At 45.3% G+C, this 18,645-nt stretch overlaps 1 protein-coding gene across 2 annotated transcripts in view; it reads left to right on the plus strand.

The window, feature by feature from the left end:
* npas1 (neuronal PAS domain protein 1) overlaps positions 1–14,554 on the plus strand; it is a 37,777-nt gene extending 23,223 nt beyond the window's left edge. For both annotated transcript variants that reach the window (XM_076976716.1, XM_076976717.1), the window contains 9 exons: positions 1,710–1,777; positions 5,165–5,254; positions 8,668–8,842; positions 9,402–9,514; positions 9,878–10,074; positions 10,779–10,885; positions 11,454–11,601; positions 12,618–12,730; positions 12,876–14,554. In XM_076976716.1, coding sequence (XP_076832831.1) covers positions 1,710–1,777; positions 5,165–5,254; positions 8,668–8,842; positions 9,402–9,514; positions 9,878–10,074; positions 10,779–10,885; positions 11,454–11,601; positions 12,618–12,730; positions 12,876–13,861 — 1,997 coding nt within the window. In that variant the 3' untranslated portion in view covers positions 13,862–14,554. The remainder of the gene's footprint in view (positions 1–1,709; positions 1,778–5,164; positions 5,255–8,667; positions 8,843–9,401; positions 9,515–9,877; positions 10,075–10,778; positions 10,886–11,453; positions 11,602–12,617; positions 12,731–12,875) is intronic.
* Positions 14,555–18,645: the final 4,091 nt, after the last annotated feature.

Raw genomic sequence — 18,645 nt, forward strand, 5'->3', positions numbered from 1 at the left:
TCTTTTCTACCCCAGGTGCATGGCAAGGGCCAACATCAGATGTGATGTGGATGAAAACATGTGGCCAACTGCTGAAGACGTTTAGATTACACGTAACAAGTCTGTTCAGTTTTGTATCCAGTTTTTTCCCCTGTGTGGCTTTTTTGTATATGTGTATTTGTACACATATGGGACAATGGCTAATCATGTTTACAATTATGGTAATTCTTTTTTGGGTTAGGCAACAATTTACAGTAATGTCCCAAATACAGTGGTACCTTCGACATACGAGTTTAATTCGTTCCAGACCCAAGCTCGTAAGTAGAACAACTCGTATCTCGAACGAATTTTCCCCATATGAATTAATGTAAATAATTCTAATTGGTTTCAGCCCTCAAAAAAGTCCCAAAGTTAGCCTAAATTATGAAAATACATGTTTTTAATCAATGTACATGCAACACGTATAAATAAACAATAAAGTAAATAATTATTTAGGCCGGTCTCATCGCAGTTAAATATTTGCTGCAACCAGGAAACGCGTAATAAACTCGTCCGCTGCCTTGATGTCTGCACTCGATGCAGTGTGTGTCAAATGTTGACCGGGGAAGTGTAAAATGGACAATTAACTAATATATCGCGATTGATCGATCACCAGCGGTTGGCGCCAGAGCGAATTAGTAACTCATTGAATCGTAGATCATAGATAAATAAACTAGATTTTTTCAGCATGAGAAATAAATGGCGTGTGAAGACAGTCAAATGCGTGTGTGGCAACCCTGCTCTTCATGAACAGACGTCCTAAGTTGGGAAAATATCGTCGCACCTTTCGCTGCTTAACAAATGGTGGACGTACAAATGGTGGACGTACTGCGGTAGAACATCCTTGAAAGTTCAATGACACGAGTTCCTTTATCGTATAAATTAATTATCTCCTGCTTCGTTTCTATGGATATCATCCTCTTTTCCTTCTCAATGGGTTTTCCACTTGCGGATACTTTTTTGGGACCCATGATGCACACAAAAAGTTCAGATTAAAATATACACTCGCTCTAAACACTGACACGACCGATGCGCCAACTAGCGGTAGCATCGTGATGCTCTGCTCGTATCCCGAATTTGAGCTCGGATGTCGAACAGAAATTTTGCTCGCGTCGCGGCTCGTAACTTGGAATACTCTTATGTGGAGCAGCTCGTATGTTGAGGTACCACTGTACAGTAAAATATACCCTTTACTGCAAAACTGGTACTGACTCCTTTTTTGTCTAATCTACATTCCATATAGTACCTAACAGTAAATATCACTCATTGTGTAGACAGTATGTTGCCAAAATGCACACATTTGAAAAAATAAGTCCAAATGAAGCGGATTACAGTAAAAATGAACTGACTAAGAAAACAAAACAAATCAAATGTTAGTTTTTTACAGTGGTTGTGCAGTGATTGACTATGGTTAGTGTTTGAAAGAATGATTGGATACTGAACCAGGTTTGCTGTGTTGTAACAAAGTTGGTGTATATATTACTATATTAACGATATTAACTATTTGGCTATTTGCATGAGGTAAATGTGTTGCTGTGTTTAGAGTTTTGAAAATGTATCACAAGTATTGGGAAACATTTATTAGCAGTCGTAAAAAACTGTAATGTGTGTGTGTATGTGTGTGTGTGTGTGTGTGTGTGTGTGTGTGGGTGTGTGTGTGTGTGTGTGTGTGTGTGTATCTTGCTGTGTAGTGAGAAGAACCAGTCATTCACTGGCCACTGACATCTTTGAGCAACACCTTGGTGCACATCTACTCCAGGTATACACGTCTTCTACACACACATCATTTACATACTACAGGTAATCATCTAACACTTCTTCTACACACGTCATTTACATACTACAGATAATCATCTAACACGTCTTCTACACATACGTCATTTATATACTACAGGTAATCATTTAACATGTCTTGTACACACACATCACTTACATACTACAGGTAATCATCTAACACGTCATCTACACACATCATTTACATAATACAGGTAATCATCTAACACGTCTTCTACACACATCATTTACATAATACGGGTAATCATCTAACACGTCTTCTACACACACATCATTTACATACTACAGGTAATCATCTAACATGTCTTCTACACACACATCATTTACATACTACAGGTAATCATCTAACACGTCTTCTACACACACGTCATTTATATACTACAGGTAATCATCTAACATGTCTTTTACACACACGTCATTTACATACTACAGGTAATCATCTAACATGTCTTCTACACACACATCATTTACATACTACAGGTAATCATCTAACACGTCTTCTACACACACGTCATTTATATACTACAGGTAATCATCTAACACGACTTCTACACACACGTCATTTACATACTACAGGTAATCTTCTAACATGTCTGCTACACACACGTCATTTACATACTACAGGTAATCATCTAACATGTCTGCTACACACACGTCATTTACATACTACAGGTAATCATCTAACATGTCTTCTACACACACGTCATTTACATACTACAGGTAATCATCTAACATGTCTGCTACACATACGTAATATACTTACTACAGATAATCATTTAACACTTCTTCTACACACACGTCATTTACATACTACAGGTAATCATCTAACACGTCTTCTACACACACATATTTTACATACTACAGGTAATCATTTAAGACTTCTTCTACACACGTCATTTACATACTACAGGTAATCATCTAACACGTCTTCTACACACACGTCATTTATATACTACAGGTAATCATCTAACACGACTTCTACACACACACGTCATTTACATACTACAGGTAATCTTCTAACATGTCTGCTACACACACGTCATTTACATACTACAGGTAATCATCTAACATGTCTGCTACACACACGTCATTTACATACTACAGGTAATCATCTAACATGTCTTCTACACACACGTCATTTACATACTACAGGTAATCATCTAACATGTCTGCTACACATACGTAATATACTTACTACAGGTAATCATCAAACACGTCTTCTACACATGCCATTTGCATATTACAGGTAATCATCTAACACGTCTTCTACACACACGTCATTTATATACTACAGGTAATCATCTAACACGTCTTCTAGACACACGTAATTTACTTACTACAGGTAATCATCTAACACGTTTTCTACACACGTCATTTGCATACTACAGGTAATCATCGAACACGTCTTCTACACACACGTCATTTACATACTACAGGTAATCATCTAACATGTCTTTTACACACACGTCATTTACATACTACAGGTAATCATTTAACACATCATCTATACACGTCATTTACATACTACAGGTAATTATCTAACACGTCTTCTACACACATATCATTTACATACTACAGGTAATCATTTAACACGTCTTCTACACACGTCATTTACATACTACAGGTAATCATCTAACACGTCTTCTACACATGCCATTTGCATATTACAGGTAATCATCTAACACGTCTTCTACACACACGTCATTTATATACTACAGGTAATCATCTAACACGTCTTCTAGATACACGTAATTTACTTACTACAGGTAATCATCTAACATGTCTTCTACACACGTCATTTACATACTACAGGTAATCATCTGACACATCTTATACACATACGTCATTTACATAACACAGGTAATCATCTAACATGTCTGCTATACTAGAATCATTTACATACTACAGGTAAACATCTAGCATGTCTCCTTCACACATGTCATTTACACCCTACAGGTAATCATCTAACATGTCTGCTACACGCGTGTGTCATTTGCACTCTACAGGTAATCATCTAACATGTCTGCTATACGCGTGTCATTTACACTCTACAGGTAATCATCTAACATGTCTGCTACACACGTGTGTCATTTACACCCTCGTATATTGTGTGTGAGTGTGTATTTATCCTGTAATCCAGAGATTACTATTATTATAATGTATTACTGCTAGTATGGAACAAAAATAAGACTGTAGCAATTGTGGATTTGTATTTCGGTAAGGTGAACTTTAGTCTCTGAATGTGTAGACGTGTTCTAACATTTTGGCTTGAAGAGAGACATCTAAGCGCTCACAACCAGGAGCAGACACGGCTACATAGTGACTCGTCTGTTAGCCAAACACAGGGACGACTGGCCGTGGCAGAAATGAAATTAATGCTTCAGAGAGGGAAAAATGGGATTCTTTTCCCCGCCGCTGTGTCCTCTGTCACTAATAACTAGATAATTGCTCTTTATTTTTCCGCGCGGTTCAGGCGGCTTGCTTCTCTCCCCAATCCTGACCACTCGCATTTGCATACCGAACGTGTCACTCGCATAAATTACCGCCACTTTAAGAGCCGGTGCTAAAGCAGCAATACTCCTCCACTGGAGTGGCCACCTCCACCGCTCACTTGTGAATGTTGTTGTTACGATTAATATTATTCTTTGAAGGAGTCTCTTAATGGGGTGGCTGTGTACCTTTCGGGTTTTATTTGAATCACACGCCAGCGTACTGTCACTACTCGGAGGGCATTGCACATATTGTGGTGGGGGGTTGTTTTCATGTCTGTTAAATAGAGTTAACGTTTTATGCTCTTGTCCTTTTGATTATTATGAGTTAATATCTTTCTTTGTCATATTGTCGTATTTTTTTATGTCATGTTGTCATTTCCATTTTAAAAAGAAGCTTTCCTGTTGTTTATTACAGAGTTGAATCTGTTTTCCAAAGATAGATAGATATAGATAGATATAGATACATATAGATAGATATAGATAGACATAGATAGATATAGATAGATATAGATAGATATAGATAGATATAGATACATATAGATAGATATAGATACATATAGATACATATAGATACATATAGATACATATAGATAGATATAGATACATATAGATACATATAGATAGATATAGATAGATATAGATAGATATAGTCTTGATTTAGATTACACCCCCAATGTTGACTAAAAGCCCAAAAGTCAAAATTTATGTTTGATCTTATGTTGAATCAGACCTTTTTGCGTTGATTTCTGAGTGTATGAGATATGTACCTGTTCATCATCTCACAGAGCAACAACTGTGTGTGCATGTGTGTGTGTGTGTGTGTGTGTGTGTGTGTGCATGTATGTGTGCTATTCCCACAGTCTCTGGATGGCTTTGTGTTTGTGGTCAGTCAAGAAGGCAGATTCCTGTACATCTCTGAGACCGTATCTATCTACCTGGGCCTCTCACAGGTCAGACACACACCCACACACACACATGCACACACACACACACACACACACACACACACACACACACACACACACACACACACACACACACACACACACAAAGAGGCTGCATTGTTTTATGTACTGTAACCCTTCTTTCTGTGTGTATTGTGTAGATGTATATGTGTGTGTGTTGGAGTGTATTATTCATGTTGGTGTCTGAGAGTAAAAGATAAGGTATAAGGAAGAAGCCTCTCCTTCCTCCTCTTCCTCTCTCTTTCTCTTGTACCCTCTCCCTCTCTCTCACTCTCTCTCTCCCTCCCTCTCTCTCTTTCCTTAGGCCGCTGTGAGCTCCATCACCAGGTGTTCACCTCTGTTGATTGCTTCTGGCCTCTTGTACAGAGAATGTTAACTCCTGCCATTTCGCCCAGATGCATAAATAATAACAGTAATTACTTGCACAGCAATCAAAGTGTCGCCCTGGCAGACTGGGGTCTGTCTCGGGAGCAAATCGATAGGCATCTTAAAAGCAGCATTGATTGTGTGATGAAAAACACACACACACGCACAAACACGCACACACACACACCCAACAAGGGGGGTGGGAAGACAGATTGTAAGGAAAGGATGGAGCAAGGGAAAACAGATATGTTTAGGAAGAGGAGCTGAACAGTGAGGGGGACGTGACCAAGGGATTGAGTGGGTGGAGAGGATGGATGGCTCTGTGATCGGGTTTTTTGGCCTTGCTGGCGCTGGACCCTCTTTTCAGCCCGGCTCAGAGGAGACGGCTCGGCCCAGTCCAGATGTATGACTCCTGTTTCACAGCTTTGGTCCACCCTGATCACGTTTCGAAGAGCACCGTGATTCTGACAGTGTGTGTCACCGGAGTAAGTCAACATGATGGCTTCTGTTGTATGACACGTCACGATAGCGCTGATCTTATCGAACACAAACCCCCAGCTGTTAGCCTTCACGCGTCACAGTGTCTCTTTATGAAAGAGGACCAGCTCTGAGAGGAAGCTCTGACATCACACCAGGACTTGTCTCTCAGGGTACGAACTGAAATGAGTGTCAATAAGCAGGAGACCTTCTGGAGTCTCCTCTGGAGTCCCAGCCGATACGGGGTTAATCTCACTGGTCTGTCCACTAGACTGTAGGGGGGGTTGCTTATGTGGATTAGGACAGGTCAGCCCCCCCGTAGCCCCAGGTCTCGTCCTCTGCTGCCCGCTGAGATCATTGTGCCCCTGGCCTGAAGCCGTGGCCCCCAGGAGCCTCATGGATGAGGTGCAGTGGGGGGAGATCCACGGGTTGAGGCCACCCCCCTCCACCCCTGCCAGGGACAGGGGCAGCAGTGTAGGGCCGGACAGGGTAGGAAATTGATCCCTGCCTGGTTAGTATGCAGCTGCCTCTCCTCTCATTCCTCCAGCTCTCCTCTCCTCCCTCCGCGTCTCCCCCACCCCTCCCCCTATCTCTCCTCTCACCCACATCAGTCAGCAGCAGACTGAGAGTGTGTTGTGGCCGACTCGCCAGATGCCTTATACATATTAAAGCCACTGCTATTATTTATATCACCTCCCACTTCCTCCACCCTTTCCCCCTTATTCCTCTCACACTAAAGATTCTTCTCTCATCCTCCGTGTTTCTGCTCTTCTTCCTCTCGTCATCCTTCTCAATCCTTCCCTCTGTCATTGCTGAGGCTCGTCATACACTCCTCAGTGTCCGTAACAGCACAGTAGACACTCACTAGAAACCTCTGGGAACCTACGCCACCTTCTCCAAGGCATTGTGGGCCAGATTAAGTCCTCCAAGCCGGGGACCCTCTCCCTGATGTTCCTGTGAGACATCCCTGCCTGTCACCTCTCAATTAGTGGACACATGCTTCATGTCTCTGTCTCCCCGACTGCCATCCTGCTTTTGTTTAATTCTTTTTTTTTACCATGTCCTCTTTCTTTCTCTCTCTCTCTCTCTCTCTCTCTCTCTCTCTCTCTCTCTCTCTCCCTTTTCTTTTTTTCTTTCTCCTTCTGCCCAATTCCACCCATCCTGCTTCTTTATCCGTACGTATTAATGTCCTTGAAGGGCGGTGGAAAATCCTATAAAATCCTTCAGTAAATGGATCTAATCCCATAATAAACGGGTCTGTCCCACAGACAAGAGGAGAGAAACAGGCTTCTTATCAAGATAGAATAGAATCTGACCCTCACAGATTAGGTTTTTATAGATTGGGGGGGGGGGGGGGGGGGGTCGTGAGACTTTTGCTTTACTTTCTCTGCTGTCTTAACCCACTGACGCAGTAATTCCAATGAGCTTTGACACCAGCGAGGTGGAATGACACAGATTTTTACATATTCATTTTGGGCCCGTGCTGGTTCGGTATTGTGCCGTTTGGGTAATGCAGCAGATGGGGGAGATGCATGTAGCGTGGGCCTTGCCATGTCCATGCCTCGCCTTTAATACATTTTGCAATGTGTAGGAGAAAGAATATTACATGGAGCTCGTGCGGTGGTGTGGTTAATGTTTTATATGTCAGGATGCTTTTGTTAGCTGCCTGCACCCCCACCAACCTGTATGAGATTCTTTGTCTGTGTGAGCAGTCAGAGTTTGTTAGGGTCTCCTGTGTTTGGTATTACTGTTTGTGATATGGTATTACTTTTTATTTTACTATAGATTTGCATTTCATTTTTATTTCATTCTAATATGGGTATGTGTGTAAAATATGTATGAAAGCCAGTGAAAAGTTTGGTATTTGATTTTACATGTTGTAGCCTCTGTATTGTTTGAATGAGTGTTTGAGTGAGTGTTTGTGTGATTGAGTGAGTGTTTATGCGAGTGTTTGAGTGAGTGTGAGTGTTCATGTGAGTGTTTGAGTGAGTGTTTGTGTGAGTGTTCATGTGAGTGTTTGAGTGAGTGTTTGAGTGAATGTTTGAGTGAGTGTTTGAGTGAGTGTTTATGTGAGTGTTTGAGTGAGTGAGTGTTTGTGTGAGTATTTGAGTGAGTGTTTGTGTGAGTGAGTGAGTGAGTGAGTGAGTGTTTATGTGAGTCTTTGAGTGAGTGTTTGTGTGAGTGTTTGAGTGAGTTTTTGAGTGAGTGTTTATGTGAGTGTTTGAGTGAGCGTTTGTGTGAGTGAGTGAGTGAGTGAGTGAGTGAGTGTTTATGTGAGTCTTTGAGTGAGTGTTTGTGTGAGTGTTTGAGTGAGTTTTTGAGTGAGTTTTTGAGTGAGGTGAAGTATTAGGAGTAAGAGGAGGTGGTCTGAGAGTGTAAAGAACTACAAAAACCTTTTCAAGCTCAGACGTTTCCCTTAATTTCACCTGAAATGAAAAACCTCACAGTCCAGAACCATCAGCCAATTGCATATCTCAGTCCAGAACCATTACAACACCCAGCCAATTGCAGATCACAGTCTGTGTGTGTGTGTGTGTGTGTGTATGCTTCTTCAGGTGGAACTGACAGGCAGTAGCGTGTTTGACTACATCCACCCAGCAGACCATGTGGAGATGGCAGAGCGTCTGGGGATTAAACCACACCTCCGTGCAGAGGCGGGCTGTCAGACCGCCCCCGAGAGTGCGTCAAGCTCCGCCTCCACCTCCTCCCTGGCTGGTACACCTGAACCAGGTGACTACTCCTCCAAAGCATCCATTGATTTTGTTAGAAAAAAAGTAATTCAGTAATTCATTCTTTCACCTTCCTAACTAAGAGACGCATGTACACAGAGCATGGGGCATCTTGTGTGTGTGTGTGTGTGTGTGTGTATTGTGTGTGTGTATTGTGATTGTGTGTGTGTGTGTGTGTATTGTGTGGTATTGTGTGTGTTTGTGTGTGTGTGTGTGTTTTGTGTGTTGTGTGTGTGTGTGTGTGTGTATTGTGTGTGTGTAATGTGTGTGTGTGTTTGTGTGTGTTGTGTGTGTGTGTGTTTTGTGTGTGTGTGTATTGTGTGTGTGTGTGTGTTTTGTGTGTGTGTGTGTATTGTGTATGTGTGTGTCGTGTGTGTGTGTGTGTTTTGTGTGTGTATTGTGTGTGTTTTGTGTGTGTGTGTATTGTGTGTGTGTGTGTATTGTGTGTGTGTGTATTTGTGTGTGTGTGTGTGTGTGTGTGTGTGTGTGTGTGTGTGTGTGTGTGTGTGTGTGTGTGTGTGTGTGTGTAACTGTATATACGTTTGCCTCTCTCCCTACAGCTCCTTCCAGTCCCCTCTCTCCCGGGGATGAGCTGGTTGAACGCGGTTTCTTCATCCGTATGAAATCCACCCTCACGAAGCGTGGCCTCCATGTCAAATCTTCGGGTTATAAGGTGAGACGCATCTTTCACTTGGACACTTTAGGCCTTAAGAGTCAGGATCTATTAGAGGTGCAGTGTTAAGATCTTTCACAGTTGTAGACTTAAGGTTATACTTCCTATAATTATCAGTCCCAGTTACGGAAACACTAGAAGAGTTTTTCTTATTCTGACACTTAGTTTAGCAGATAATCTTTAACCCGTACTTGACCTGAGTCCAGTGTCCAAACCAAGGAACTCTGGGAAACGTGTAGGGTCAGGTTCAGGTTCAGGGTCAGGGTTTGTATTGTTGTGCTTTGTGGCCTTTGTGCTACTTTGAAATACAGCTCAGCACAGTAATCCTAGCGTTCTTCACCAGTGCGTTCATCTTCCTGTCAGGTAATTCATGTAACAGGACGAATCCGCTGTCGGCCAGCCCTGGTGCCAGGCTCCTCCCACTCGCTCCAGCGGCCGATGGGATTGGTCGCCCTCGCTCACACACTTCCACCCTCCACTCTTAATGAGGTGCGGATGGAGAGTCACATGTTTGTGTTCCGGGTCAACATGGACCTGCAGGTCACCTACTGTGAGAACAGGTACTATCATGCTGCTTTATTCAGAGTGTATAAGTCCAGTAAACACACATCCTGTCGTCTGTAATGTTTACATTTTTTTTTACAAATGACATTTCAAAATGGATATTGTCCTAAAAACATGGCATAACGTTCATAATGTTTCAGAATGGCAACCTTCGCCTTGATATTTTCAGCAGAAAAACTTATGTAATAAATTATTACATAACTTTGTTAAGATATTTGTTAATAAGATTGTTACATATTTGACTCTTTGAGATCCATCCTGAATTTTTACAGATGAACTGTAAAACTGAACAGAATTGAACAGAACAGAACTGAACTTCAACCAATGTTAATTTCACATATGTAGCACAATATACCATAAGCAACGGGCACTAAAATGGCACATGGATCCACCCATGCCAGTGGATAGAGTTTGCCAGTGGGTGGAGATGGGGGTGGAGATTGGGGTGGAAATTGGGGTGGAGATGGGGGTGGAGATGGGGTGGAGATTGGGGTGGAGATGGGGGTGGAAATTGGGATGGACATGGGGGTGTAGATGGGGTGGAGATTGGGGTGGACAAGGGGGTGTAGATGGGGTGGAGATGGGGGTGGAGATGGGGACTGTTCAGGTTCAAGTTCACTTGGTGAAATGCATTGCTGTCATTTGGCATGAAGCCTTTGTGCTGATACGGATTCTCCTTCACGCACGTCCCGTTCTGCAGGATCTCGGAGTACATGGACCTGAGTCCAGCGGAGGTGGTAGGACACACCTGCTACCGCTTCATCCATGTGGAAGACCTAGACACCATCAGACAGAGCCATGAAGACCGTACGCACCTCATTCACTCCACTTTTACTACACTGTAACGCTTTTACTCTCTGTTAATATATGTGCCAGTGGGCCTCTCTCTCTCTCTCTCTCTCTCTCTCTCTCTCTCTCTCTCTCTCTCTCTCTCTCTCTCTCTGTTATCTCTCTGTTATCTCTCTTTCTGTCTGCTCACAGTATACTCGGTTTCAACAGTCTATTGAGAAGCTGGTATATTTCACAGGAAGCACAGTGAAAGAAAGAGGCAGACCCACAGCTCAACGAAGGCCCTTGTGAAGCTGAAAGCAGCCATAACAGATGGGAAAAGAGAGTGATTACTGCAGTGGTAGCAAAGCAGACAGATAAGGGATGAAGAAAAAACAGCTCTGAAGTTTTGATTATAAAAACGACAAATTCTCTCACTCTCGGCAGCTTCAAGAAAGCCCCAAACCTGCCGCTTTTGCCAACGGCGCCCCCTAGCTACGATAGCAGAGATGGAGCTTGCATGCCATGAGTTTGTATGCAGTCTATTTGTGACAAAGTTGTCAAAATGCGTTGTCTCTTCCCTAAACCCACTGTGCTGTGCCCTCAGTGTTAAGGAAGGGGCAGGTGGTGACAGGATACTATCGTTGGATGCAGAGACGCGGGGGCTACCTGTGGGTGCAGTCCTGCGCTACTGTGTCCATCAACCACAAAGCGCCACACGAACGCAACGTCATCTGGGTCAACTACATCCTCAGGTCAGCACTCTAATAGTGGCACAGGAGACACGCTTGCCACTGTGTTCATTTGACTTGAAGAGAGGGTCACCAAGTGCCCTTTCTGCCACGTGTGTGTGTGTGTGTGTTGTGTGTGTGTGTGTGTGTGTGTGTGTGTGTGTGTGTGTGTGTGTGTGTGTGTGTGTGTGTGTGTGTGTGAGATTGTGTGAATGTGTGCATGTGTGTGTGTCTACGTTTGAATGCATGATTGTGTAACAATTATGGTAATAAGCTCAAACACCACACTCAACAACTCTTAGTCACTCCCTCTCTGTATGTGTGTGTGTGTGTGTGTGTGTGTGTGTGTGTGTGTGTGTGTGTGTGTGTGTGTGTGTGTGTGTGTGTGTGTGTTTTGTGAGACACAAAAATAGACAAACACGCATACACCCAAACACACGCACACACACACACACACACACACACACACACAAATATAAAGAAAAGTCAGACAAAAACGTGGAGGCCGAGCTGAATTACAATGATAATTGGGCTGGCGATATATAATTACACCAAATGGATGTCAAAATTTTCTGGCTGAATGGTGTTTTAGGTAATTAACGCTGTAATTATGAGAGCTAATTAACTTCTACAGCACCCTCCTGAAGCTGCTCTCTTAACAGAAGGGGTTTGAGTGTAGTTCTGTGTGAAGAGGACGTGTGTGTGTGTGTGTGTGTGTGTGTGTGTGTGTGTGTGTGTGTGTGTGTGTGTGTGTGTGTGTGTGTGTGTGTGTGTGTGTGTGTTGTGGATAGAAGACAGGATAAGGGGCAACCTGATTCACTCTCTTTCACTGCGTTATAGTGGGGTGGTAAATCTGTGTTGTTTATAAAACGATCGTGGCCCTGTCACGCTGTTCAAGCACTCACGGAATTGCCAACCGAATGTCACCTGTGAAATGGTGTGATGTGTTCTGACCAGCTTGTATCGTGAGTGAATGCTAATACCTGCTAAAAGCACTAGCATCAAATCAGCATAACCACCTTCTTTATGTCCTTTCTCAGTCGAACAGAAATGCCAGACACGCCACTGGATTTACTACAACTCCCAGAAACCCTGCGTGCCGAGCGTCTACGGGCAAACTCCTCCCCCCATGACATCTCTCCAAAAGCCCAGGGTATGTCCAGTAATTAGCACACTCAGGCATACACACACACACACACACACACACACACACAGCATGTGTTCTGTATTGATGAAAATAATTTGGAGTGCATGAGCTCTATAGCAGCTGTCAAAGCCGAGTTGTGTCTGCTCTGCAGGCTCAGCGGCGCCCCCGCCAGGGAAGGGAGGGGTACTGCCATCAGAACCCGAACGCAAAGGGAGAGAACCATATCCACACTCCGCCGTGAACCAATCGGACGACAGGAGGAAGCGGTCTCACCGGTCCAACCCTGGAAACGGTCCCCCGGAAACAAGGAGGCGGATGGAAGTGTTCCGGGGCAGAGGGGGCAGTCCGTCGGGCTCCTCGGAGCTGGGGAGCGAGAGCGAGGGAGGAGAGGAGGGAGAGGAGGAGAGGGAGGCCGAGTGGGAACACACCAGCGTGAAGAGTGAGGAGGGGCCCCCCAAGCAGCCCAGCAGGGGGAGCGTTCCCAGCAAAGTCCACAACGGCCGCGCGGTGATCCAGCACCTGAAGAGTGTGGCCACCAGCACCGCCGGGTCCAACATTAAGACCGAGGAAGAGCTGCTGGGATCCGGCGTGCGTTCTGCCCCCGGGGGTCGATGGAACCACCCCCAGCCCAGCGCCCACACCACCCCGGGGGGTGTAAATGGCAGCAGTCCCCCCTCTCAAGCCCCAGACTCGGCCAGTACCGAAGCTCCAGCTAAAGGCCTGTTCGGCCCGCCCTCTCCCACCCTGTCCCCGCCCGTCTCGGCCTCGCCCCTCCCCAGGGAAGACAGGCCCCTCCACGGGGGCCGCGGCCCAGACTACGAGCTTCTCCAGAGACTAGCAGCGGGTGGGGCCGCCGGACGCGTCCTGTTCCACCCGCTCGCCCTCGGCCCCCAGGCCCCGCAGAGCCTTTACGCCCCCAGCACCATCCGCTACGCCCCACCCGAGCTTCCCGCCAGCCACGGCGAGGGGCACCGCGCGGACCACGCCCCCAAATCGCCCGCTTTCTTCCCCCACCTGCAGAGGATCGCGGCTCTGCCTCCGTTCGGGGGTTTCTCTCCGTCTGACCCTCCCTTCCCTCACTCACTGTCCTTCTGCATGAACGGCCTGAGGGGGACAACCGGGGCGGAGGAGGACTGAGGACAGATACCCAAATACAGAGACGGAATGAGAGAGAGAGAGAGGGAGGGGAGAGAAAGGGAGGGAAGGAGAGAAAGAGAGAGATGGATGGTAGAGACGGCACCATACTGTAGAAGACTACTCACAGAGAGATGAAGGGCACAGGTTTGTCATACAGTCTTCCCAGCATGCTCTCTTGCTAACTTGTGTGCTCGTAGGTCTTCCTCTCTCTGGACATGCAGGAAAAGCCATACCGAGCAAACCGAGATCTCCATGTCCCCACGCACCTCACGCCAGGGAGAACTCCAGACGGGGACACACATACACGGAGCAAAAGGGACCATAGCATGCCCAGACATCCTGGCACCGCGCTCCGGACCATCGTCCAGTGCCAAAAAACTGTGGCTGGCACAAGAAAGCACAGTCTCTCCATGGAGTGCTCATGATTAAACCCCTTCGCAGGGTTACATCCTGTCAAAACATGGTATTGTTTTTTATTTTGTACAAAAAAAAAAAACATACAATATTAGTGTCTTATTCTCATGTCTTTGAGCTCGCAAAAAAAAAAAAAAAAAAAGAGAATCTTCTGAGTGATCTATTCAACACTAGCGGCCATATTTAAGACATCTGGGATATAAAGACTCATCAATGCAAGGCGGCAAAGCCCTATACACAATGTGAACTAATTAATGTCACAAACTAACTTTCTTATTGATGTTTATTGGGTTGTGTGGTGGGGGGGGTTTGGGTGTGGTCGGGGGGGGCGGGGTTGGGTGTTGTGGGTGTGGTCAGGGGGCGGGGTTGGGTGTGTTTTCATTATGTCACCATGTCCAAGCACTTAACGCTATTGAACATAAAGCACTTCATCATGACCACACCTTCCGTTTTTGTCTGCTGTATAATAATATTAAAAAAAAACTGGAATGACTGCGGTCATAAAACAAAAAAATAAACAAACACTTTTAATTCCAAGATATAAAGTCTGGGAGCCAATATGGTGAAGCCTGTCACAGAACAGGAACGTAGCCATGGAAACGTGGTCACTGAAGCAGCATCTTTGTGATGGTCGTAGCGACGGATACACACGTGGATACACACGTGGATACACACGTGGATACACACGTCTCCACACAGTCGGGCCAGTCGCGGTTCTGTGGGATGGGGAGTCTGATGTGTCCAGCATCCGCACTGACGCTTGCTGTACTTTTACACGTCGGGCAGCCGACACCTGACTTAGAAATCAGCACCCTTAAACCCTTCTGGGTATTTTACTGAATCAATCGAATGAATCTGGCATACTTAGCAAAGCACTGTTGCATTCATTTTTAAATATCCATCACTGTTAAAAAAGATTTATTAGAATTTGTTGTAGCTGTGACACTACCTAGCTAACATGGCTTGCTCCAGGGTTTGTTAGAGGGGCAGAGCGCTTGGGTGCTTTGTGAGTGGATCTCCGGGCATCCACTGCAAAGAGTTGGTTACGTTTTCAGTTACAGTGAAGCCTGTTTAAAAGCTGCATCATGGATCAAATCAGAGTACAAAAGATATTCCAGAATCAGGCCAGTGTGGCAGTCTGCAGGTTCTGCAGAAAACAATATATCTGACAAAAAAGAGCATTTTTAAAATCCGAGTGGCCATAACAGTTTTCACTTTGACTAAAAGACAAGCCTTTTGTGTCTTACCTCTTAGTGCATGTGTGTGTGTGTGAGTGCGTGCGCGTGTGTGTGTGTGTGTGTGTGTGTGTGTGTGTGTGTGGAAAGTTCATACACACCTGTGTAATATGATTCATGAGCTCATGATGTGTCTGTTAACCTACACCATCACTGTGATCTAATCTTTTTATGTTAAAATATTTGTGAAAATACAATGACATCATTAAAATGAAAATCTGTACAAATTATTATAACAACAATACAGATGACAGACAATAAACTATATTCCTGTAGTGGAGTGTTTTTTTTTTTTTCCTGTGCTTGATCATAACAGATCTATATATTGCACGTCTAGGTTTCTAAATAGTTTAAAATGTTATGTGCTATGTTTTGGAATCCGGAATATTCTACCATCAACTCAAACTTGAAAAACACACCATGACTTTTATAGCAAAAAGTGAAGGATCATTGAGGATTAACAAGATGCGAGTGTCTTGGTTTGATAATGAAGTTCTCACGTCTCAGAACCTTCAACGGCAGCACCAGAGCTGGAAGCCGCACGTCGAGGGAGTCGCTCTGACGCGGTGATAAACGCCTTCACCTCCACCGGCCTATTCGTTTAGACACGCTGCTGCTCAAATTTCCTGTCAACTCGCCCTGCTCGCACCGAGAGACGAGATCTGAACAGCGCACGTCATAATCTGCATATAGATTCATAACCCACGGCCCTTGGCTTTGAAGCCGGCCCGGTTAGCGGTCCCGCTGTCAAAGTAGCGGGCTCAGGGTCGAGACAAAAGGAGAGAGTGGTGATTGAAAGGCGAGGCGTGCGAGTTATGGCGGTGGTGTTGTGTTGTTTCAAGGAACCCCAGGGAGGGGCTCTGACATTGAAGATGGGTTAAGTCCTGTTTTACATTCAAGTGGCAGGCCCTAGTTCATTAGTGTGGGGATCATTCCCTCTTGACGACTAAAGGAATTGCATACTAAAGAAGTGGAGTTGTTGGGGAGAAAACAGAGCTGTGTGAGGCGTCGTGCGGGTGCCTTGCGCTGGCGGAGACGATGGCCCGGGTGTTCTCCACACCACCGCACCTGCTCGCCCTCCCGTGTCCCTGCGTGAAACTGACGTCCACAGCAGGCTTGGCCGATAGGGTCAACGCGCCTTAGCGTTTCTGTGCAAGTTTCGTATTTTGTCTTTGCAAAGTGAGGTTTAAAGGACTCTCGCAGGTACGTGCGGAGTGGTTTTGATGCGAATGCTCCACTCGTAGACACCGTTCTCTTAGGAACTCGGGTCAGGTAGCGCGGGGAAGGTGAGGTCTGGCCAGGGCGCGCGTTTGGGCGCCGTGCCCTTTAGGTGTGTGCCGGCCCCTGCAGACACCCTGCATGCCAAACAGGGCTACGCAGCTAGACACCGCCAAGAGGGGTGTGAGAGAGAGAGAGAGAGAGAGAGGGAGAGAGAGAATGAGGGAGAGACAGAGAGAGGGAGAGAAAGAGGGAGAGAGAGGGAGAAGGGAAAGGGAGAGAGAGAGAGAGAATGAGGGAGAGACAGAGAGAGGGAGAAGGGAAAGGGAGAGAGAATGAGGGAGAGACAGACACAGAGGGAGAGAAAGAGAGAGAGGGAGAAGGGAAAGGGAGAGAGAGAGAGAGAGAGAGAGAGAGACGAGAGAGAGAGACGGAGGGAGAGAAAGAGAAGGGAGAAAGACAGAGTGGCAGAAAGGGAGAGTGAAAGAGAGACATGAGAGAGAGAGAGAGAGAATGAGGGAGAGACAGACAGAGAGGGAGAGAGTGAGTGAGGGTAAGAGGGAGAGAATGGCAGAAAGGGAGAGAGAGAAAGACAGAGAGAGAGAAAGACAGAGGGAGAGAAAGAGACAGAGGGAGAGAGAGAGAGAGGGTTTCGGCCCTCTGCTGCACTGAAACATACCCAGAATGTGTAACGAACAAACTGCGCCAAAGCAGCGAAGTAGAAAGAGCATCACAGGACTTTAAACGCAGGACAGAGAGGGGAGGAGCAGAGGGCGGAGTCAGGGCCCCGCACTTCACTGGAGCCTTGGCAACCACATCAGGGAGAGTCGGACACAAACGTGGCAGCCTTACAGATGCTGGTGTGCTGGGGCGGTGAGCCGCGACCACACCCCTGCCTGGAAACCCCGCCCACTTTCACACCACACCTCCGTACGCTCACACCGCCAAAGCTGATGTGGATCATACTGAAAAATGAGTGAGTCAAGATTCAAGAGGTGACAAACTACAGCAGATTAAACTCTCCTCGAGATTCTGATAGATTACATTCTCTGATCAGATTATCTGATACGGTTCTGATGGATTATCTTCTCTGATAAGATTCTGATTTTAATAAGATTCTCTGGCGGTTAGAGGAAGTCTTTGAGGTTCAGTCTGAGCAGGTGTCTCCTCTCCTCTTCAGACGCACAGCCCCTCACAACTACCGTGTCTGTGTAAAGTGGAGCACTTTAACGCTTGGCTATGGCTCACACAGGCCCACTGCCAAGCCCACGCAACATCTCTGAAAAACTACCACACTGTTGCCATTGGCTGTTCAGTCTTGAATATGTACATATTCATAGGCTCATTATGCACTGAACTGAAGGTCATGTGTCAGTGTGCAATCCCACATACACACAAAACCCACAATCAACATGTTATTTCAGAGACAATAAAATACACAAGAACTGCATTTTCCAATATTACATTTTACTGTCAAACAGTTTTCCTGATTTATGAAAGAAAATTCTGATGAATATTGAACACATTAATATCGACTTGCACTGTGGATTCAAAAAAGCAAAGACAATAAATTGATTGTTTTATGTATAAATCCTTACAAAAGTCCTGGGATTAGATGGGTACAGGTCCCGATCAGAAGTAAATTCGAATATACACTCAATTCGAATATAAACTCAATTTCGAATATACACTCAAGTGTTCAGTCCAAGCAGTATGCTCTGTCTGTACAAACACATCTATCCTGTAGGTAATAAAAACATGAAACAAATAAATAGCACATAACCCTGACGAGCATGTTCAGTATGACGTGATAACCTACCTCAGTCACAAAGGTCACGGCCGCAGAAGCGTGTGTTGCTAGAACGTTTCTGAAGCCGCTCTAGAGCCCGTGAACCACCGTGAGTTATCCAGAAAAGC

Source organism: Brachyhypopomus gauderio, chromosome 16, assembly GCF_052324685.1.
Source record: "Brachyhypopomus gauderio isolate BG-103 chromosome 16, BGAUD_0.2, whole genome shotgun sequence".
Taxonomy (NCBI): Eukaryota; Metazoa; Chordata; class Actinopteri; order Gymnotiformes; family Hypopomidae; genus Brachyhypopomus; species Brachyhypopomus gauderio.